The sequence below is a fragment of the Dasypus novemcinctus genome, chromosome 13, assembly GCF_030445035.2.
Source record: "Dasypus novemcinctus isolate mDasNov1 chromosome 13, mDasNov1.1.hap2, whole genome shotgun sequence".
NCBI classification, from domain to species: domain Eukaryota; kingdom Metazoa; phylum Chordata; class Mammalia; order Cingulata; family Dasypodidae; genus Dasypus; species Dasypus novemcinctus.
Window position 1 is genome coordinate 26261559 of NC_080685.1, and position 22003 is coordinate 26283561.

The 22003-nt window shown below is 49.9% G+C and overlaps 1 protein-coding gene and 1 long non-coding RNA gene across 2 annotated transcripts in view; one reads left to right on the top strand and one right to left on the bottom strand.

Annotated features, from left to right (window-relative positions):
• LOC139436270 (uncharacterized) overlaps positions 1–22003 on the top strand; it is a 46650-nt gene that overhangs the window by 11971 nt on the left and 12676 nt on the right. Inside the window, exon 2 of the long non-coding RNA XR_011645382.1 lies at positions 5753–5856. This is a non-coding gene — a long non-coding RNA (uncharacterized lncRNA). The remainder of the gene's footprint in view (positions 1–5752; positions 5857–22003) is intronic.
• THEM5 (thioesterase superfamily member 5) lies at positions 3156–10271 on the bottom strand. Its single transcript, XM_004451763.4, has 6 exons — positions 10032–10271; positions 8472–8673; positions 7045–7183; positions 4106–4216; positions 3677–3801; positions 3156–3349 (listed from the first exon to the last, which is right to left on the bottom strand). Exons 1-6 carry the CDS (start codon positions 10149–10151, stop codon positions 3306–3308), a joined length of 741 nt encoding a protein of 246 aa, XP_004451820.1. The 5' UTR covers positions 10152–10271; the 3' UTR covers positions 3156–3305.

The window sequence follows — 22003 nt, forward strand, 5'->3', positions numbered from 1 at the left end:
ACCAAGATAAGGGTTGGGACATGAATTCTTCCTTCCTCTGCTGACCCTCCTCTCATATAAGGCAGTGGTTGCTAGCTATTCACCAAACCCATTTCCCTTCCTTCCTTAACATGTACATTTTCCAACCAACTTCCCTTGCAGTTTGGTGGGGGTCCTGTGCCTGTTCTGAGCAATGGAATACGGGGAGAAGTGACATTATCCAGGAAACACCTCCCTTGTGGTCCTTTCTTTGCTCATCTGGAACTGGATGTCATGTGTTGAAGATGGCAGAGCTTTTCTCAGTCAAGTTCCTGAATAACTCCTAGCCACATCCAATTGAACTTTATGCTAATGAGAAGGAAATTCTATTTAAGAAAAAGGTTAAGCTACAGAGATTTAAGGGTTTGTCTGTTTCAGCATTTAGCTTTACCATACCTAATAAGAAAATCCTTTATGATATGTCCCTTGGAGCTCTCATTCTTTGGGAAAACTTCCTTAGTCTTTTACTTCTTCCCTGAAGATCTACTCCACTTGTTGGCCTTAATGGAATCCTGGTTATCCCAGGACAGATACCTCTTCTCTTACAGCCCTCCCTGTGGAAGATGCTCAGTTTTCCAGCCCTCACTTCCCCAGGGCCAGAGGAGGTACACTGCTTCTTCTAGTCCATTGCTCTCCTCCTTATGTCAAACCTTTACTCCTTTGAAGTGTGCACCTTTAGGCCATGTTGCTCTCTTCCCTTCTTTTCTGCTGTTCTCCCCTGACTACTCTGCTGTTGCCTTGGGGTCCTGCTAGCTGGCTTATACCATCTTCTCACCCCAGATTGGCACCATTCTAGATTCCTATTGTCTACCAGCAACTGGGCCTTTGGCATGCCTTGGCCTCACACATACTTGGTCCATTTGCTATCCTCATGCTCATGCTGGTTCTTCCAAATCATCACCCTTTCTCCAGACCTCTTTCCTTGTTGATGGCCTTGTCTTCTATTTCACTGAGAAAGCCGAGTTGCTCCGGGGTGAATTTCCTCAACCTCTGGTCCTTCTCTGTAGCCTCACCTCTTCCCTTTTGGTCTCAGAATCACATTGATGCTCTCCTGTGACTCCTGTCTTCACTGTGCTCTTGAACCATCTCAGACCAGGAAGCTGCTCCATTGGTAGACCTCTTTCCTAGACTCTCAGCCTCTCTCAACTGGCTCTGTCTAAAGCTATTTATAAATATGGTCAAATAGTTTCCTTTAAACAACAACAACAAAATTCCTAGAATGAATTACCCACACTTATCTCCTCATTCCCCATTCATTTTTAAAGATTTATTTTTTATTTATTTCTCTCCCCTTACCTCCCCCCATTGTCTGTTCTCTGTGTCCATTTGCTGTGTGTTTTTCTGTGTCTGCTTGCGTTCTTGTTAGCAGCGCCAGGAATCTGTGTCACTTTTTGTTGCATCATCTTGCTGTGTCAGCTCTCTGTGTGTGCAGTGCCACTCCTGGGCAGGCTGCGCTTTTTTCACGCTGGGCTGCTCTCCTTATGGGGCTCACTCCTTGCGTGCATCAGCACTGTGCATGGCCCAGCTCACCACATGTGTCAGGAGGTCCCGGGTTGGAACCCTGAACCTCCCATGTGGTAGGCAGATGCTCTATCAGTTGAGCCAAATCCACTTCCCACCCCATTCATTTTTCTCATCCACCACAATCTGGATTTCACTCCCACCTCCTAAAATTACTATGCTAAAAAAGACCACTGCCCTCCCCATCACACATCCAAAGGCCTCTCTTTAGTTCTCATCTTCCTTGCTTTCTCTGCAGCATTTGATACTGCTGACTTTGCCTTTTACCGACGGTCATGCCTGTGCCCTTCTTAGCCTCCTTAGTGGGTCCTTGTCCTTTGCCCCAACTGTAACCCTTAGGGCCATCTAAGGTTCTGTCTTTGACCGCATTCTCACTCCTCCCTCTCTCTCCCCTCCTTTCTCCTCCTCTCACTGTCACTCCCCTTACTTTCTCTTCACTTCCACTCTGCATCATTCACACCTGTGGGTTTCATATCAGTTTTATATTCATGATTCATAGATTTTCATTTCCTGCCAAGACATCTCCCATGAGCTCCAAATCCCAATACTCAGGTCTCTGCTGGCACTTGCCATGTGGAAGTTCCATAGACACTTAAAGCTCAGTCCATGTAAAACTGAGTTCCTTATCCACCCCCCCCCTTCCTATATATATATTAGGTACCAGGGTCAGAGATTGAACCCCAGACCTTGTATGTGGGAAGCTGGCACTCAACCATCAAGCCCCATGGGCTCACATCTCCCCTCACTTCAAAACTGCTGCTTCTGTATTTCTAGTAATGTGACCTGGAACACTCAAGCTAGAAACTTGGAGTCATTCTAGATGGTTCCCCCTCATGACTCTACTACATACGATGGCAATGGCAAAATGGCCATGGCTTGCACTTCTTTTACTTTAATGTTCCCCATATCTCTTAGCTTCATGGCTCTGACCCATGTCAGGTCCTTACTGTTTCTGTTTGGAGCCCTGCAGGATCTCCTAACCAGTGTTTCTACCGTCAGTCTTGCCTACTGCCACCAGGGTCATCTTTCTGAAAAACAAAACTTTGTCACTCCCCAGCCCAAACCCTTAAAGCTCCCTTTGCCTACAGGGAAAGTGCAAACTTCACAGCAGGGCTTATGAAACAGGCCATGGCCTGACCTGCCCACCTGCTTACCTAATCCCTCCCTCAGCTTCTGCCCTACTCAGCGCCTTGTTGGCCTCCCGTCACTGTGCACTTTGACCCCTCTATGCCCTTGCTCTTACTATTCCCTCCTCTGTACTACCTGCCTGGGCAATACCACTTAACATTAGAATCACCTCAAACACAGGATCCTCTAGAAAGCCTTTTCTGATCTCTTTCCTGAGTAAAATTGACCTCTCTTGCTTTGTGCCTCCCCGGCATCCATAATGGGGAGGGAGCTTGACAGGCACTTTGTCCCACACATACCCCCTGCCTTTGCTGGGGATGTGTTTTGAGGCCAGGGACTCTGTCTTTTATCGCCTTGTGTTTGGCTTCACCCTGTGCCCGGTGCCTGGCAGATGCTCAGTAAATCTCTCCTCTTGGTGCCAAATGGGAAGCTCGGTTGGTTGGAGACCCTGGAAGGATTTTGACTCTCAACTACAAAAGGTCTTGGGCTCAGAATGGGGATGAGACTTTATTTTCCCAGCAGAAAGTGCCCCCTCCTTCACCACTCCAGTGGCTTCCTGAGGACTCCTCCCTGCTCTGGAGCAGGTCCCGAACAGGCAGGGTGGTCAGTGGTAGGTGCTTCTGTAGGCATGGCAACCGTTACTGGGGTGACTCTTCTTCCAGCTGCAGCTGAAGGAAAACAGCTGCAAGAGAAGGGTGAGCTGAGTGGCAGGAGCCAGGGCGGGGATGGCAGGAGCTCAACAGGGTGCTCTGGGCATTTTGCCACCAGTTACTTGTTCCTGGGATCTTGTTCTTGTGTCACAGGTTGGGCAAACCATGCCTAGAATAAATCCTGGTTGGGTTTTTACACACTTGGTCTGTGCCTACAGCAGGCACCCCATCTCAGCCCTAACAAACTGGGCCAGCTTGGACAGAGCCTTAGCTTTCTTCCTCTCTTCCGTTTGTTCTGGGGGTGGGTAGAGTGGGTAGTGGCAGAACAGGGCATGGGGCCGAGGCTGAGACTTCTTTACCTGAGGACTTGGCATAAACTGTCTCCTGGTCTCTGGTCTGGGCGATACAGGAAATGTAAATCTTCTGGTCCTCGATCTTTTCCACGTCAACATTCAGTACAACCAGAGAGCCCACGGGGATCAGACTGGAAGAGAAACCGGAGTAGCCCAGCCTCGTTTCAACCCCTGTTCTCCCATCCCTCCACCCTTCCAGCTCCCATCCTTCTGTTTGTCCCTCCTCTCCACCCCCAGCAAAGGACCCATAAGTGGTCCAGGGCTTCGGGTCCTGCTCCCAGAGCGTAGGCCAAGGTCACCTTCTGGCCAGGGAGTTGCCTGGGACTGGGCTGGGCGAGGAGAGTGTCAGGCAGGGTGCTCGTAGCAGGGACGGCCACCTCACCCCTGATGAAAACGGCCATGACTTTGGCCAATAGCCCAAGGACTCTTACTCACTTTTTGAACCTGATATTGAGGCTGAATGTGAACAGCCCCTCTCCAGCCAGGTAGGCAGTTTTTGCAAAGGTCTCATCCACCATGGCCGCCAGGGACCCTCCATGGGCAAACCTGGGGGTGGGGTGGGGAGGAAGGCTAGGGCTGTGGCTTCTGGGCTGACTAGGTCTTCCCCAACCCTGCGGTGGAAGCACCTCCTGTCTCACCCTTTCCCCAGGTCCCTCCCAAACCAGATCTTCAGCGTCAGGGCAGCCAAACAGGAAAGGAAACAGAGCTGGATCTCATCTGATCAAATCAGTCAAAATCATCTGAGCTTGTCTCCCATTTTACTTCAGCTGAGTGTTCACTGAGACAATTCTTTTTCTTTTCTTTTAAATCAGGAAAAATATGTTGTTCTTACAGAGTTAATGGAAAAACATTTTCTCTGATTCATCACCTAATTGCTGGCAGCAGTTGCCATTATTCGGAAGGGTGCACTCATACAGGGAATGAAAAACTCCCTGAGCTCTTTCGCTTAGTCTTTGACGTGCTTCCTTGGGCTGTCTCTCACCTAACCAGTCACTGCTGCAAGTGCTGAGCCCACATTTTCAAGATGGCTAAATGTGAACTGTAACTTACAACCTACAAAGTGCTGACAAGATGGACACCTGAGCAGTGCCGCCTGTGGAAAGCTGGGAGCCCACTTCAGCAGGATGCTGCAAACATTTGCTTTATTTAAAGGGCAGAATATTCTCCTTTTCACTTTTGTACCCTGACCTTGATGCCAAAGCTACTTCACTGTTGGTTCGTTAGGGGAAACAGAAAGCACACAACTGTAGAATGCAATGAACACAAAACAGATCTGAGTTCCTGATTGTGAAAAGCATGATCTCAATTCTCTGGGGACCAGGTCAGCTGTGCCCTCCTGTACTGCCACCAAAAGGCTTCCTGGACCTTTGCCCCCTCTCCCCCCCTTTGGTGGAAAGAGCAGAGGCCAAAGGAACCATTCCAACCTGGTTTAACTGCTTGTTCTCTGGCTCATGACCAGGATGATTTTGAGCAAGTTACTAAAACCTTTCTGAGCTTTAGTTTTTTTCACTAGGAACTGTAAATAAAATACTTCCTATGTCATCAGATTAAATGAGCTACTTTGCAAAGCCTCATGCATGTATCCTTCCCCACGGGCCCACCCCAGACTGCCTGAAAGAGGGAAAAGGAGTTAGTGGCAAAGAATCCCAGGCCTGCTCCCCGCTCCTTGTTCTCACTGGGCAGGCAGGGGACCCACTGGCAAATTTATGGAATCTGCAGGGTGGCTCCTGCCAGCCAGTACCCCCTCCCCATTGCCTAGGGGCTGGGGGAACCCACGGGATCCGCTGCTAGCATCTGCCTCACCTCCCTGTGCCCCACCCCTGTCTCCTTGGGGTTTTCCTCTTGAGAAGAGAGGGTTCTGGGGCCCGGGTACGAGTTCTGTCTTATTCTGCCAGAGTCTACACATACTCATTTGGAGAACAGTGTCCCCAGGGAGGTCACCTTGGGGATGGCCAAGGCAACCACGGTCTGAGTCCATGGCCTGTGGAGGCGCTGACATCTATTTAGCACCCTGAATCTGTGAGCCCTTCTCAGGCCTTGGGACCCGAAAGCTGCCCCACACCCTCCCCTTTCTCCTGGCAGGAACTCCAGCACCAGCCACAACCCTCAGCGACTATCTGGAGCGGGAACAAGGAAGCAGGAGGAAGCAGACAACCGTGGACTCGGTGGCCCAGTGGCCTCAAGCAGTAAGTCCAGAGCCATTCTGATTTCCTGTGTGGTCTGACTTCCTTCCTAGGTCTGTGCCATATTTAGAGGCTCAGAATACAGTAGAGAGAATAATGATTTGGTGTCCCAACGCCCAGATCAGAGTTCTGGATCTGACCTTGACCGTCTGTGTTACCTTGGGTGCTTCAGTTTCCCCACAAATAAATTGTGGGGTTCGGATTGATGGTATCTGTGGTGGTTTGATATTATTGATATTAAAAGAGATATGGATTATGTTTGTAAACTGGTCTGTTCCTCTGGGCGTGATACCCTTTGATTGATTTAAATTCAAAGGCTTCATGTTTACTTGATTAAAATCAAGATTAGGGCTTTGATTCAAACACATCATTAGGGTGTGCAGGGTTGAGTCCCTTTTTATATATAAACAGATGCTTAATCAAGTACACAAAAGTAGATACACACAAAGTAGATACACAGAGAAAGAGAGACAGCTCCATAGACAAGGAAGAGACCCTGGGAAGAGATGAGCCCTGGGCCAGCCTACAGCAGAGATCAGGAGAAGCTGGACCCACGGAGCCTTAAGAGGGTAGAAGAAGGCTGAACCCTCACAGACGTCACCTGCTAGTTTGCTTCAACACATGGCAACAGAGTTTGGTGAGGAAGTAACCTTGAGTTGGACTCTTTAGAGCCTTGTAACTATAAGCTTTTATCCCAAATAAATACCCTTTATAAAAGCCAAGAGATTTCTGGTACTTTGTGTCAGCACCCCTTTGGCTGACCAATAGAGTATCTGATATCTCTATTGTGCTTTACTGTTCATGAGCATGTACACATAAGCCCATGAGATCATGGCTATCAGCCACCCTGGCAGGTAGATGTTATTGCCCCATATTTCAGATGAGGAGACTGAAGGCCAGGGGTCCCAAGGCCAGCAGCAGTAGAGCAGGACTGGAGGATGGGCTCTCCATTCCAGATCTTGGCCTCTTCCAAGTGCACCTCATTCTTCTCAAAATGACCTCTAAGATCCCTGCTTGCTGGAAAATTCTGAGACCTCCCTTGTGTGCACCTTGGGGACTGGACCAGATGACCCAGGATGTCCTTTCCAGATCCCTCAGACTCCGTGGCTGGTGGAGAACCTGGCCCACCCTGCTGAGCCAAGCCCAGGAGGCAGCCAAGGACAATTGCCCTGCCCCTGCCCTTGGCCTTACCCTGGGGGGCCCTCCAGGTAGGGGCCTGGTTGGAAAAGACACACAGACTTTTTCTTGGCTGGGTGGAAAAAGATGACATACTCGTAGCCTTGACCTTCCACTTGGATGCACCTGGTGAAGAGGCGCCCGTTGCTTTTGTCTGGGGAGAGACAGGCATCGTCACTGCTGGAGAAGGGAGGGTGTGGGAGCCTGAGTCCAGTCAGGAAGCAGCACCATGGATTCATTCAGCACCATGGATTGAGCCCTGCCTTGGGTACAGGGTGGAGGAAAGAGTCACAGGAACCCCAGGTCCACCTGCAGGGAGCCTCAGTCTGAGGGGAAAGGCACAGTCTCTCTTCCCAGCTTGTGCTCAGTCTGAGGTGGGGAGACACTCAGGGAGCCATCATTTTGGGAGGGGGACAAAACCCTGGTCCTCAGGGGGCACTCAGATGGGGTCCCCGTAACCCCTGCCTTCAGGGGGCACCTACTCTAAAGAGAAGAACATGTTCCCTGTGCTCAGGGAGCCATCATTCTGGAGGACACAGCCCCCGCCCTCAGTCTGAGGGGAGAAGCAGGAAGTTCCCTGGCTGAGGGCAGATGTAGGACCAGGGCCAGATCCCTAAGGGACTTTACGCATTAAACATAAAAATGGACGTCATGTAATTTACATAGAATTCAAAATAAAAGCAACGCTAAACAGTAAAGCAAGGACAGAAAAGTCCATGGAAGTCTGATTTTCCCCCCAAGGCAACTACAACTGTCTGTCCTTTTTTTGAAATATCAGTTTCTTTGAAAAGATTATCTTGGTGCTACTGCTTCGATTGTGCCATAAACCCAAGGGTAGCCCGCCTACTGTACCCCCCGTTACCGAGTAGGAAGACCAAACACACGAGTGAGAGAGACGAGAAACCGCAGGTACGCGCGCATGCGCCCGCGCGCCCACACCCTGCGTGCCAAGAAAGATGAAGGCGGGCGGCGCTATCCCTGAGCTGGTGGGTGTTTCTGGGGCGCGCCTCTGGGCCCCGCAGAGCCAGGGAGGTGCGCCAAGGCCTGCTGAGGCCTGCAGTGGGCCAGGGGTGGGAAGGAGGACTTGGGCTGGGCTTGAAGCACAGGGAGAAACACCCAGGGAGGAGTCGGGAAGTTATCCTGTGGGGACGCACGTGCCTGGGAGCAAAGCCAGGCCCTCCCTCTGGGTGCTCGCTCTTCAACTGGGAGGAGGGGAACCCGAGACCTGGGAGAGGACCCACCTGTCCACCTGCCTGGGGCTGCGGCGGGAGGGTGGCCGTGGAAGGGGGCTGGGAGGCAGCTGGCAAATGGCCCTTCAGGGGGTCTTGGCCCGCAGGGTGGCTCTGCTGCAGGAGGAGGCCTGCCGCCCGGCAGGGCAGGTCCTGGGGAGGCCCCGGCCACCGCGGGCAAGGTGCCCTGGGGGCCACCCGGCCGGGCCTTACCTGAGGGGACTGCTAGGCTGGAGGGGAGCTTGAGGCCATGGATGTGTTCCCTGTTGGACTTGAAGGAGGGCACTTTCACCCAGCCACTGGCCTTGGTCTTCTCCATGAAGTCCTGGTACAGGCTCAGCATGTCTGGACTCCAGCTGGCGTTAGGGAGGGCATAGTCCTGGAAGTCTGTCTTCTCCGGGCAGAATCTTGAGACCTGGGCCAGAAAAGTCAAGGGGGCTAGACAGCTTCCTGGGCTCCTCTGGGTGCCTCTGGGGAGAGTCTGTTTCTGGGTTCCTGGGATCCCTTAGAGTGTTAACTTGACGGAAGAGGCCCATCTTCCTTGCAGAAGGTTTAGGGATCCCTGTGTGTGACTGCAAGGGGACCCTAAAGAACAAAGGAAGGGAAAGAAGGGATTTGCTGCTCTATGGTGGCGCATTACAAGGGTCCCATTTAAAACCTGGGAGCAGGGAAGCGGATTTGGCCCAATGGACAGGGCTTCCGCCTACCACATGGGAGGTCCAAGGTTCAAGCTCAGGGCCTCCTTGACCCGTGTGGAGGTGGCCCATGCGCAGTGCTGATGAGTGCAAGTAGTGCCCTGCCACGCAGGGGTGTCCCCCATGAAGGGGAGCCCCACACGCAAGGAGTGCACCCGTAAGGAGAGCCGCCCAGCGCGAAAGAAAGTGCAGCCTGCCCAGGAATGGTGCTGCCCACACGGAGAACTGACGCAGCAAGATGACACAACAAATAGAGACACAGATTCCCCTGCCGCAGACAAGAGTACAAGGAAACACAGAAGAACACACAGCAAATGGACACAGAGCTCAGACAGCTGGGGGCGGGGGGAGGCGGGCGGGGAAGGGGAGAGAAATAAAAAAATAAATAAATAAAAAATAAAACCTGGGAGCAGCTCTTGAGGTAGGGAACTGCTATTAGTAGCCCCATTGTACAGATGAGGAAACTGAGGAAATAACGCCAACCTTTTGAGTATAAACTGACAGTCAGACGAGAGCCCATCCTGAGACACTGTCTACCCTGGGGCTGAGACTTTTCATGGACCCCTCAGCTCAGGGGCTCCTCCAGCTCTGTTCACAGCCATGCGCCTGCCTGGGCAGGGCGACCTCTTTGAAACTTGGTTTAGGCCCTCTCAGAGGTGCGGTGGGGGCAGGGACTGTGTTATTCTGTGGGACACGAGTGAAACTACTCACACACCAATCCCAGCTGCGACCCGTGAGTGGGCTGCTTGCCAACCCTGGATGAAAGACAGTGGAGTCTGTCCCGGGCAGGCGCCCATCTAGGGACACAGCAGCCCAGTGGCAGGGGGCAGTCCCAGAGGTCGAAAGTGACTAATTGGTGGCCAAGACTCAGACCAGAAGTAAAGTGTCCTGGTGATTTCAGTCCTGGATCTGGGCTACTTGGTATCCCTAGAGCAACTTCCTTTTGCTAAATCACATGGCTCCCCAACTCGCTGCCTGCAGTCTCTGGCCAGGAGCTGGGAAGAGGCGATTTGGGGTGCTCCGTAAGCCCTGGGCTCCCTGGAGAGGGGCTGCCAGTCTGGCTGAGCTGGGCACTCACCAGGGAGTCTGCGGAGGATCCAGAAGCTGAGGTGAGGTTGAGCCTGGGCAGGACGCAGGGGGCACCAGGGAGGGCTCTGTGGAGGCCAAGCCTTGCCACCTGGAAGCATCTCCTTATCATGGCTGAGAGGCCGGGGTCCCGGTGGGTTGCTGGCTGACTCCTGAGGAGGGGAAGGTGGGGAGAGCTTTTCAGCTGTGCTGTGGGAGCTGCCGCCTCCAGACAAGCCTTTGCAAGTTTCCACTGCAGAGAGGACATATTTATAACCAGGGCAAGACTGGGCTGGTTGGAACCAGCACCCAGGGATGGGGAAATAGGTTGGGAATTCTTGCCTAGGACTTTAACTGGTCCCAGAGCCCCACTCAGGGCTTGAGGGCTTGGAGGCGAGTGGGGAGCAGTGCAAGCCTGAGTCCACAAATAAATACTTATTAAAGGAAATATTTATTTAGAAAGCACGGAACGAAATTGTGAGGGGTCTTGGAGACATGGAGTCTAGGCGAGCTGCCTGGGTTTTCTGTGGAGAAACCCCCAGATTCCCAGGAGGATGAGGTAGGTCCCTTTCTTATCGGACAATATCTGTGATATGTGTCTTACAGCAAGACTGCTCTGAAAAGTTCTGGAAGTGACTCAGAGCTCTCAACCCCCCATCCTCGCCCACAAGGGTTAGCACACACAGCCTTCTGTGTGTGTATGTGGGGGGGGTGGGTGAGGGTGGGAATTGGGAGGTGCAGTGGTGAGGGATAGACAATCATTTGGGAAACCCAGGGAGAGCTGATAGCTGCAGAAGATGCTGGGAATGAGGTGGGAGACTGGGCCAGTAGATGCTTTGCTACTAGCAAACTGGTAAGCCTCAAAGAGAGAACTTTGCATGCATAGAGAGGGGTGCTTAGTAAGACCATGGACTTTTTTGGTATTGATTGTTCTTTCTTCTATTGAATTAAAACTGCCAGTTTAATTCACTAGAATAAAGCACTTTCTAATTGTGCAAAGATAGAATAATAAAAATGATAATGATGGTGATGATGTTTTGGCAGGTTCTGAAAGATCACACTGGTTTAATATGGAAATTCAAAGTTTTTGTCTACCTCCCATATTTGGCTTCCCTGAAAGACTAGAATATAAATGTTCTCCCTCACCTCTTGTGAAGGTTTGAATTAAATTTCCTCAAGGTCTGGGGAGACCAGGTTTTTGATCGAGTCAGGCTCTGGGTCCAACCAAAAATATTTGAATTAGTTGCTGTTGCAGTTGGATATAGATATCGAATTCCAAAAATAGATATTGGATTATGTTTGTAAACTGGCCTGTACCTGGGCATGATTAAGTTATGATTAGGGGGCGGCAGACTTGGCTCAGTGGTTAGGGCGTCCGTCTACCACATGGGAGATCTGCGGTTCAAATCCCGGGCCTCCTTGACCCGTGTGGATTTAGCCCATGCGCAGTGCTGATGCGCGCAAGGAGTGCCCTGCCATGCAGGGGTGTCACCCGCGTAGGGGAGCCCCAAGTGCAAGGAGTGCGCCCTGTAAGGAGAGCTGCCCAGTGCGAAGGAAAGTGCAGCCTGCCTGGGAGTGGTGCTTCCCACATGGAGAGCTGACACAATAAGATGACGCAACAAAAAGAAACATAGATTCCCATGCCGCTGACAACAGAAGCGGACAAAGAAGACGCAGCAAATAGACACAAAGAACAGACAACTGGGGCGGGGGGTGGAGGAAGGAGAGAGAAATAAAAAAATATATATGATTAGGGCTTTGATTGGGCCACGTCAGTAGGGTGTTGAGTCCAAAGACATGGCAAAGGACAGAGTTGGAGCTTTGATGCTGGAGTTTTGTTGCTGGAGTCTTGAACCAGAGCCCCAGGAAGTAAGCACACAGAGGAGTCTGGTTGTGAGGAAAGAGGAGCAAGCCCCGGGACGAAGGAAACCCTGAGTGCAGAGAGAAGGAAGCCCTGGGAAGAGAGGAACACAGGAAGCCTGAACCCTGGCAGACGTCAGCAGCCATCTTGCTCTAACACATGGCAAAAGACTTTGGTGAGGGATGTAACTTATGCTTTATGACCTGGTAACTGTAAGCTTCTACCCTTAATAAGTACTCTTTATTAAAACCAAAAGATTTCTGGCACTTTGCATCAGCACCCCTTTGGCTGACTAAACAGTTGCCGACATTTTAAAAGGGAATTTCACATAAAGCTAAAGGTCAAGGATCTCTGGATAAATGGAAGGATCTGGTAACAAAGCATCTTCTTCTTTGTGAGGCAATAGTTGGCTGGAGCTCATGTCTTGTGTTTACTTACCAACTGGCCTCCCCTGGGATTAGGTGTGCCTTCATTCCATTTGCCAGTGTCTATGTATGACCCTTGATTCGGAAGCTAGGGCTTGAGGAGGGAGCATCACAGAAAGGAGGAATCTTTGAAAGCATGGAAGGACTGAAAAGGAGCTAGAGGAAAGGGGCATGGGGAGAAGTTGTTCAGCGGGGAATCTTGAAGGCTTGGAGGCAATCTCAGCAAGGATGCCCCAGGAGGAGGAAAGGGCCATCCTGGCAGGAAGAATCAATAAGTGGCGAAATGGATGTGGCTCAAACAGTTGGGCTCCTGTCTACCATATAGGAGAGGTCCAGGGTTCGATGCTCAGGGCCTCCTGGTGAGGGCAAGCTGGCCCAACACAGAGTGTCAGCCCAAGCAGGAATGAGGCCCTGCATAGGAGAGCCAGCCGACACAGAGAGCTGGCGCAGCAAGATCATGCAACAAGAGACACAGAGGAGAGAAAATAAGAAGACATAGCAGAGAAGGGGAGCTGAGGTGGCACAAGAGAGTAACTGCCTCTCTCCCACTCTGGAAGGTCCCAGGATTGGTTCCCGGAGCCACCTAATAAGAATACAAGCAGACACAGAAGAACATACAGTGAATGGACACAGAGAGCAGACAACGTGGGGGGGGGGGAGGCAGGGAAAAGTAAATAAAAATTTTAAAAATCTTAAAAAAAAAAAAAAATCAATAGGTGAACCTGGAAAAGCACATGGTTGTTTCATGGCTCAAGAGCCACTTGGGAGCTGAGTTATCACCATGTACAGTCAGGCCTTCCCTGCAGGTAGCATAACTCAGGTCTTTCTTTTGTTTTTTGCCTAGAGGAGTGATACCCTCTTAATTGGTTATTTCACAATTGTTAAATCAACTTTTGATTATTTCTATTATTATGATTTTGTAAGCTTTTTTCTTAGCCTTACACTATAGTTACATTTTTTTTTTCTTGTGCAGCTTTTATTTTCCTTGGGTTGATAATTACCAAATTTCATCTGGCAATGTGGTCCAGGGCAAAGAGGGGGATTGAAGGAGGCGATGAGTGATTGAGATGACCAACCCTGATTTCCCAGTTGGAAGGGAAGGGAGTCCAGGAGGGAGAAAATAAGCGATATGAGGCCCTGGTGCTGTCTGAGATACTGAAGAGCACATACGGTGGAATCAAGGGCAAGGCAGATGGAAGGTAATTAGGAAGAAAGTCATATGAAGAGAACATCTGTAGGTCATGACAAAACCCTGAATAGAGAGGCTGGAGTATAACAGAGGAGGTTGTCTAAGGCCATTGAGGAAGAGAGAGATTAGGATTGTGGAGAGGGTGCTCCTTTCCCTCTTTCCCACCATCCCACACATTTTGGGGGTTCTTTCAAACGCTGAGCCATCCTAGATGTGTTCTGAACAACTAGCCTGTCAAAGAAAGGGAAAGATGCTCGGCATGCCTTGAACATGTTTTGCTGTTAGCATGACCTTTGGCCCTTAACCCTCTCCTTCTCTGTGAACTCAGCTCCGAGGAAACAAAGAATTCTCAGCTCAGAGTAAATAACGCTTCTTCCCAGACTTGGACTCTAGAGATACAGCTAGAAAAAGAAAGAGGGACGTCAGCAAAGGTTCAGCATACTTTGGAACTCCTGTTGGATGTGGATTTCGCTTGCTGTTGTCTGCTCATTTCCAGTTTGGGATCCACGGGGGAATGAGTCTGGGGACTTCACTGGATGAAGAGAAGCACAGCTGGGCCTGACGTGACTGTTGATGAAAGAGAACCAGCAGGGATGTGCCCATGAATGTTGAACCACCAGGTCTCCAGGTGCGGGTGGGTGACAGATGGGACAATTCTGATTTGTGGCATTTGCCAGTTTCTGTGGTGTAGGCTGATTTCAACCTACCAAACATGTCACTGACCCTGACCCTGAAGTTGGGAAGAGGGGTGCACAGTTGGCTTTTGCATGCTTGGAGCAATGCAAAGCAGCCGGGTACCTGGGCCTTGTTGCCTCCTTGGATCTCTTCTCAGCCCCAGGTCCTTTCTCCCTTTTAGCAGGTCCCCAGATCTAAATTCGCTCTCCTCCCACATCTCACAAGACTGTGGAATAGAACTTATGTCCCACAGCCTGCCCTCCTCCCTAAACAAGTTCAAAGGACCTTTGCTGTTGGAAGATAGTCACTGTTGATCCCTGTTCCCTAAGGGAACCAGGACAAATGTTAACGTTTCCAGAACTCTTACACAATCCCGGCCATCAGCTCCTCTGGAGGTGGGGTAGAGCCCCCGCTGAGGGGGCTGGCTGGCTCCCCTCTGTGCTAGTGGGCTTCCCACCCCTTTCAAAGTGGTTCTGTCTGGGTTCACTCCCATCTGGCCTTTTAGAGCCAGGAAGGAACTTCCCGACTGGCCTTCCTAGACGCCTTTCCTGCTAGACCAGTGTGAGCTCAAATCCCTTCTGAAGCCTGGGCCTGTGGGCTCACCAGGGGCAACTCCCGGAGCGCTCCTGGGCTGCCCTTTACCTGTCAGTCCTTGGCTGACCCCCTCCCTCTCCTGCTAAGGCTAAACCTGCTCTCAGGGGACGTTCCTTCCTCCCTTCCTTCCTTTCTCTCTCTCTCTCTTTTTTCTTTCTTATAGGTATACAGAAAAATCATGCAGAAAGTATAGCTTGCCTATAAACCCCCACTCTCACTCACACTTTCCCTGTTATTAAACTTTGTGTGGGATGAAGCTTGGTTTCTGAACCGTCTTCCTCGAGGCCATGCTGGGCGGAGTGTCTGTGCACAGGAGGGAGTGAGGAGCGGCAAACTCAAGGGCGCTTGGAGGGCGCAGCCCTGACTGCACCATCGGGACTTGGCGTGAGGGAATGCAGGCCCATTTGCCAGCTCTTCTAATTTCTCAAGGAAAGTCAGCTCCAAATCCAGACTTCCACTTGTTGCAACTGATTTAAATAAATATTGTGTGGGCCAAACCAAACATCTCTGATTCAATCTTGTCCTGTAAGCAGATAGTCCTGCCCCCTGGTTCTAATCTCGTCCCTGGGACCTTCCCCTCAGTTCACCTTCCCATGAACCTGACTGCCCCAGATCGAGTCACCCTGACTGCTCCCACATGAGCCTGTCTTTTCTCTGTTCCCTCTTGGGGAACCTAGATTTATTTTACAATCTAGACACCCACAGTGGGCCTTTTGGGAAAGAAAATCACTGTCACACAGAAACCAATGAATCACTTGACTCTGCATAATCTTGAGAATATCTCCCAGAAATGCTGAACCAACCACTCAGCATTTCAAGACTGGAACTGACTTCCTATTTGTGAACGGCTGAGAGAGATGGGGCCTCTAAGCTTAGAAGGCTTTGCGGTGTGTGTATGTGTGCACGTGTGTGCATGAGTGTGCAGCTCTGATGGGGGGCCGACAGGCCCATCCTTCAACCCCCCTCCTTCTCCAATCCAGAGAATAACTCGAGAGGCAGTACCTTCATGCCAGTGGGACAGCCAGGTAGTGCCATTGGTACATCCTACTCCACCAGGTTGGGGTGTAAATTTGGGCCACATTCCTTTTAACAAGCATATTGTTGACACCCATTTCTCCCCATAAAACACAGAAATGGGGTGTCACGAACTGTTGAACCTGCTCAGTGGCCAAGCTTGTGACTCCCCTGAGTAGAGGTAATGGTGCCTTCACCAGCTGCTGCTGGGGGCCCAGGGCCTCAGACCCCTTTCCTTGGGGCCATGGTGTCCTGGGGTCCACACAGGAGAATCAGAGAGAGGTGGAGCCAAGAACCACGGAGGAGCAGCTGCCAGGCTGTGGGCGGAGGAGGAGCTGGGCGCTTGCTGGGCGATTCAGCTACCAAGTGGCTCCCCAAGGAGCTCTGGAGCAATGCCCCTCACAGGGGAGCCTTCCCAGGTCTTCCCACCTCTACCCTCTGCTCCTGGGCTTCTTAGGTAAGAAGCCCTCTCCCTTTTGCGGCGATTTCCTGCTAACTTCCCCCTAACTACCCTTCTCATCCTCAGGTCTTTTAGTGGGGTGGGGGAGACCCCCTTTCTTCTCAGAATTCTCCCAGTCTCTCATGAGAGCCCATAAAACTTAAGCCTAAATGCTTAGCGTGTGAAAAACGGGTTCCTCTTTCCCTGAGGGCTGGCAGGGCTCATTTTTTGCGCCCCTGGAGGATGAGCTGGAACACTGGCCTTGCATTCTGAGAGTGCCCTGGAAAGACCCTGAACTGGTCAGACCATGGGCTTCCCTGCGTGGGGCCAGGCCGTCCAGGAGCGCCTAGTCCTGGGGCCCTGTCCTCGCTTCTGTCTGTGAAGACAAAGAGCTCAAGGGGACCCCTTCCTTCCTGTGGCTGTGGCTCCTGGCCTTCCGGAGGGCAGGGAAGGGTGGGAGATGGGGCCTGTTTGGAAGGGCAGGTCTCCTGTCCACAGGCGGACGTGCATCGCCCCTGAGCCGTTGTGGTCCTGTGAGCAAAGAGCAATGCTGTCATCGCTACAAGGCCACCAGAGAAGGCCTTGCTCCTACCCCTGTGCCCTGTTAGGCTGAGGTGGCCTGGCTCCTGGGCACCGTGGGCTCTACTTCCTGCCCCCACCTCCAGCAACTGCAGCCCCAGAGTTGCCTGGCTTTTCTAGTGCACACACACACACACACACACACACACACACACACACACAGACATACCTGCCCACCCCGGCACACGCATATTCACACATGTATGCACACACACACTCATGCATATACACACACACGTATACATGTGCACACACCCACGAATGCACACACATGGGGGTTAGTGCACTCACTCACACATATGCAGATGTGGACATACTCAGATGAGGCAGGCTAGTAAATTAGGGAATCGATAGACGGATCTGGTACCTGGCAGGAAACCACGTGGCCATGAATACCCCACAAGATGGCTGCTGGAAGGACCTATGAGAATCCCTACTTGGAAGCAGATTTCCTCTGGAATCAAGGAGAAGCCCCCGATAGTCTCCAGGGGCCTCATCATTGGGCCCTCCCGGGGGACTGAGGGGTGGGGTAATCAATCAAAACAGCAAACAGCTGGGATTCTTCCCCCTACATTAGCAAAGGGGCAGAATAATTAATGGTTTAAAAAGTAAGCGCAAAAGCCACACCAGCCCTGTTCTGCCATTTTCTCCCCCAGCCTGGATCAGCACGCAAGAAAAGCTGAGCATTTGGAGTCTGTAATGGGGAATCTTAGTCTGTAAATCAGCCCTCTTTATCTCTTTTCCGCCCCTTTCCTCTCTACCTGGGATCCATAATCTGTTATTTTCTCCCATTTCTCTTCCATCAGTTCCTTAATAAATTACTGCCTAACTAAACTGGCTTGCTCTTAAAATTCATTTTTTGTAGCTCAGCCAAGGACCTAGAGAAAATCCAGCAGCACATACATACAGCACGCACAGGAGTTTATGTGCACACATAATCACACACACACGTACACATGCAGTGCATTCTTACACAACTGGACAGACAACAAACACACTGGTGCATGCACACAAAATACCTGCACACACACACACATACATACACATGCATAGGCACATACAAACACATGGCACGAGTACTCACATATACACCTGCTCACTCACACAGATACCACATGCAAGCACACAAAGAGGCACGAGTATACACACTCACACTTACAATGTGCATGTGTATACACATGGCCATACTTTCCAAAAGGTGTGAGAAGGGGAGGAGAAATGTGCGTATGTATATATGTGGGGGGAAATTTGGAGTGAGTTTCGGGAATTGTGATGCTGATATCTATTGGGCCATGAATTGTTCATCATAGTTTAAAGTTTTGTTTCTCTTTAATTATTTCTATGAAAGGTCACAATGTGAGCGGTTATTTTACTTCTTAGTTTGAACTTCTTAGTCCTCCCTCCCTCCCTCCCTCTCTCCCTCCCTTCCTTCCTATTTTTAAAGAGGCTTTAGATGACATAAATGTTACATATAAAATATAGGGGATTCCTATATGCCCCCTTACCCCCTCAACACTTTCTCACGTTAACATCTTTCTTTAGTGTGGTGCATTTGTTACAACTGATGAACACATATTAAAGCATTGCTACTAACCGTGGACTGTAGTTTACATTCTAGTTCATACTCTGCCCCACACAATTTTATAGGTTATGACAAAATGTATAAAGGCTTGGATCTGTCATTGCAATGTCATTCAGGACAATTCCAATGTCCTGAAAATGATAAAGGGAAAGGAGAAATGGTGGCTAAGGGAACAACCTTGAGGCTGAAGGTATGGAACAGAAATTTCTCTGGGTGCACAATTTTGCCAAATAATCCCTCCCTGAAAGGGCTTGGTTGGACCAGAGAGGCTGACTTCTTCAGAGGTGAAACCCCACAGACCCTCAGACTGAGTCTGGAGGTGCCTCCAAGAGCCATTGGCTGAAGTCTCATAGAGAAGGAAACTCAGGTTCACTGAGGTTAAATTTCCTGTTCATCCACAAATCTAGCCTCATTGATTAGATCTCCAAAATATATTTTAATCTGTCTACTTCCTTCACCTATCATGCATATTTAAGCTCCAAGGAAAAGACACTAATCCCTTACATTAGATGCCTCCTTGGACCAATGTCTGTAATGGAGGGGATGAGGAATTACAGTTGATAAGACTGGTCATAGGGAAGTGGATATGGCTCAATCGATGGGCTCCCATCTACCGTATGGGAGGCACCGGGTTTGATTCCCGGGGCCTCCTGGTGAAGGTAGGCTGGCCCGTGCTGTGGAAAGCTGTCAGCCCATGCCGCCAAGAGTTGGCGCAGCAAGATGACACAACAAAGGGAGAGAAGCAGACACAGAGGATTGAACAGTGAATAGACATAGAGAGCAGACAGTGAGCGCAAGCGCTCTGCTTAAAAAAGAATAATAAATCTTAAAAAAAAAAAAGACTGGTCATAGGCCTGGCCTGGTGACCAGGGGTGTGATTGGCAGCCCCTTGAAAATCAAATGGAACTCGCAAGGGTTGTCCCACCAAGTCAGCATAGTCAGCACAGGGAGAAGGGATGGTGCAAAGACAAAAAACTGGTGTCCATGACCGTATCTTAGCAATAGCCCAGATGTTTCTGCTGCAGAAATGAGTAGAAATAAACAAAGAGGTCAGTCATGATGGGGAAGGGCTGGCCAAGGAGGCATGTCCCATTGTGAAGATTGTGTTTTGGGAGAGAAGGGATGAAATGGAGACAAAGTAAGAGAAAGGAGGTGGAGAAAGTGGCATTTTGAAGTCTTATTGTTTAGCGTTTTCAATCCTAGAGTTCTTCAGAAACTAGCTAAAGTTTGTGGGAGCATTTCACAAATGGACTGAGGACTTGGGCGACTTTATAAAAGCATATTTTAGATGTCAGCAAGGTGGGATATTATTCCTGAATTCTATTTCTAATACTCTTCCTTATTTGCAGTGGTATATTTATTTTTTGCTAAGAACAGTTAGGTACTTCAGAGGGGCTTAACAGCTCAAGTGATGTCCCCTTTAAGTAGGCAATTTATTCTACTTGTCTTCTTGACTCAGCTAATGTACAATTAGCTCTAACTCTGTAACATCCATCCCCATATCTTTACACTTATTCTTATTATTTTAATATTTGAGTTTTTTTCTGATCCTAAAATGGACGTTAATGATACTGCTATCATAGTTTGTCTTATCATTAAAACTTGATCAATTTCTTGATCAGGTTATCTTTGTATTAGTCAGCCAAAGGGGTGCTGATGCAAAATACCAGAAATTGGTTGGTTTTTATAAAGGGTATTTATTTGGGGTAGCAGCTTACAGACACCAGGCCATAAAGTATAAGTTACTTCCCTCACCAAAGTCTATTTTCATCTGTTGGAGCAAGATGGCTGCTGACATCTGTGAGGGTTCAGGCTTCCTGAGTTCCTCCCTTCCAGGGTCTTGCTTCTCTCTGGGTTCAAGGTTCCTTTCTTCCTGGGGCTTGCTTCTCTTTCCTCTGCGGGCTTACTTCCCAAGGTGCCAGCTTAAGACTTCAGCATCGAACTCCAACATCAAAACTCCATCATTAAGAACTCTCCAACTCTGTCTTTTGCCATGCCCTTTATTTTATTTTCTTATTTTTATTTATTTCTCTCTCCTCCCACCCCCCACCCCGTTGTCTGCTCTCTGTATCAACTCACTGTGTGTTCTTCTGTGTCCACTTGCACCCTTGCTGGGAAACTGCGTCTCTTTTTTGTTGCTCTCGCCTATCACCACGGAGGATGTTCTAGTTCCTAACATAGAAAACAGTGGGCTTCTCGGTCTGTGGAGGGACCCAGTGCTGCTGTCACTGCAGCTATGTCTCTAATGGGCTCTTTGTTCACTGTGGCTGCTGAGGCATGCCCCCCACTGAGCATGTCCCCACAGTTGTATGGTGGCCCCAGCATACCTTTGCTTCCATGATGAGAGCCACCCTTGCTTTCTTGGGGTTGGGGTAGGAAATGGGCCTGGGTTCCCACTCTGCGGCACTCTACAGCAGACACTGTTCTTAGGCTGTGGTCATAGACGTGGCCACTTCCCTGGCATGCAGTTTCCCAGACATCTAAACAGGCCTCCTCATGGCCCTGGCTCCACAGCACCTTCCCCTTCCCAACTCTTGCCCACTGCTCCTGCCTCTTTCTGCCTTCATCCCTCCCTTTGCACCTCCACCCATGAGTACTTCCAGACACATTTCAAAAACTTTGAATCCTGTGACCTTGGTCCCTTCCCTCTTAGAAAGCGTCCAGGATCCTCCCTGACCCTACTTCCATCACTACTCTCTAGACTCCACCATCCATAGTTAAGGGGGGTGGGATGTTAAGGGGATGAAGGGGTGGAAGGAGGAGTGACTTGGCTCCACCTGTCCTGCTGCCTAACAACATTCCACCACTGGAAACGCAAAGGGGGTTAATAGGTCAGCCAAGAGTAGCCACTTTTCTTGGAAAAATGTTTTGAAGTATTACCTCCCCAGGCATTTCTCTATACTTTTCTGATTATAGGTTAAGTTTATTTCCTCCATTGGATTATAAATCCTCGATTACTGCTATGCTTATTCAAAATTTAATCTTCAAACATGGCACATTGCTGTGTGCTTTGTGAGCCAAAAGTTGGGAGTGGATGTGGCTCAAGCAGCTGAGCTCCCGCCTCCCACATGGGAGGTTCTGGGTTTGGTTCCTGGTGCCTCCTGAAAACAAAAACAGAAACACACAAACAACAAGCAAAACAAACAATAAAACCAACTCAGGGAAGCCAATGTGGCTCAGTGGTTGAGTGCTGGCTTCTCTTGTTCCAACATATGAGATCCTGGGTTCAATCCCCAGTACTTCAAAAAAAAAAGAAAATAGACTGACATGGCTCTCAACCAGTGTCAGCAGGAGGTGAAAGAAATAATAACAGCAAACATAGGACAGAAACCAGATATTGTGCTAAGCATTTTACATTCATTTACTCACTCCTCATGACAATCCTAGGAAACAGGATTACCTTCTATTACCTCCATTTTACAGATAAGGAAACTGAGGCACACAGAGCTACCTCAATTGCTCTAAGTCTCAGAGCCAGGACAAAATCCAGATTGTCTAGCTTCTAAGTCCCAGCTTTGGCTTTTCTTTTTTCATTGTGACAAACCCACCAGATCATGTGCTGCCAGAGGACTTCCCTTAGAGGCAGTCTGGTAGCACGAGGAGCTACCGGAGAAAGCACTTCTAGAG

What these genes read in the sequence shown, in the direction of transcription:
- THEM5 (XM_004451763.4), bottom strand. Translation starts at nt 10,151, where the DNA reads ATGATAAGGAGATGCTTCCAGGTGGCAAGGCTTGGCCTCCACAGAGCC. An exon ending in GATCCTCCGCAGACTCCCTG is followed by an intron (nt 8,674 to 10,031) that starts GTGAGTGCCCAG and finishes TTTCTGGCCCAG; the next exon opens with GTCTCAAGATTCTGCCCGGA. An exon ending in AGTTTATGCCAAGTCCTCAG is followed by an intron (nt 3,350 to 3,676) that starts GTAAAGAAGTCT and finishes CTTCTCTTGCAG; the next exon opens with CTGTTTTCCTTCAGCTGCAG.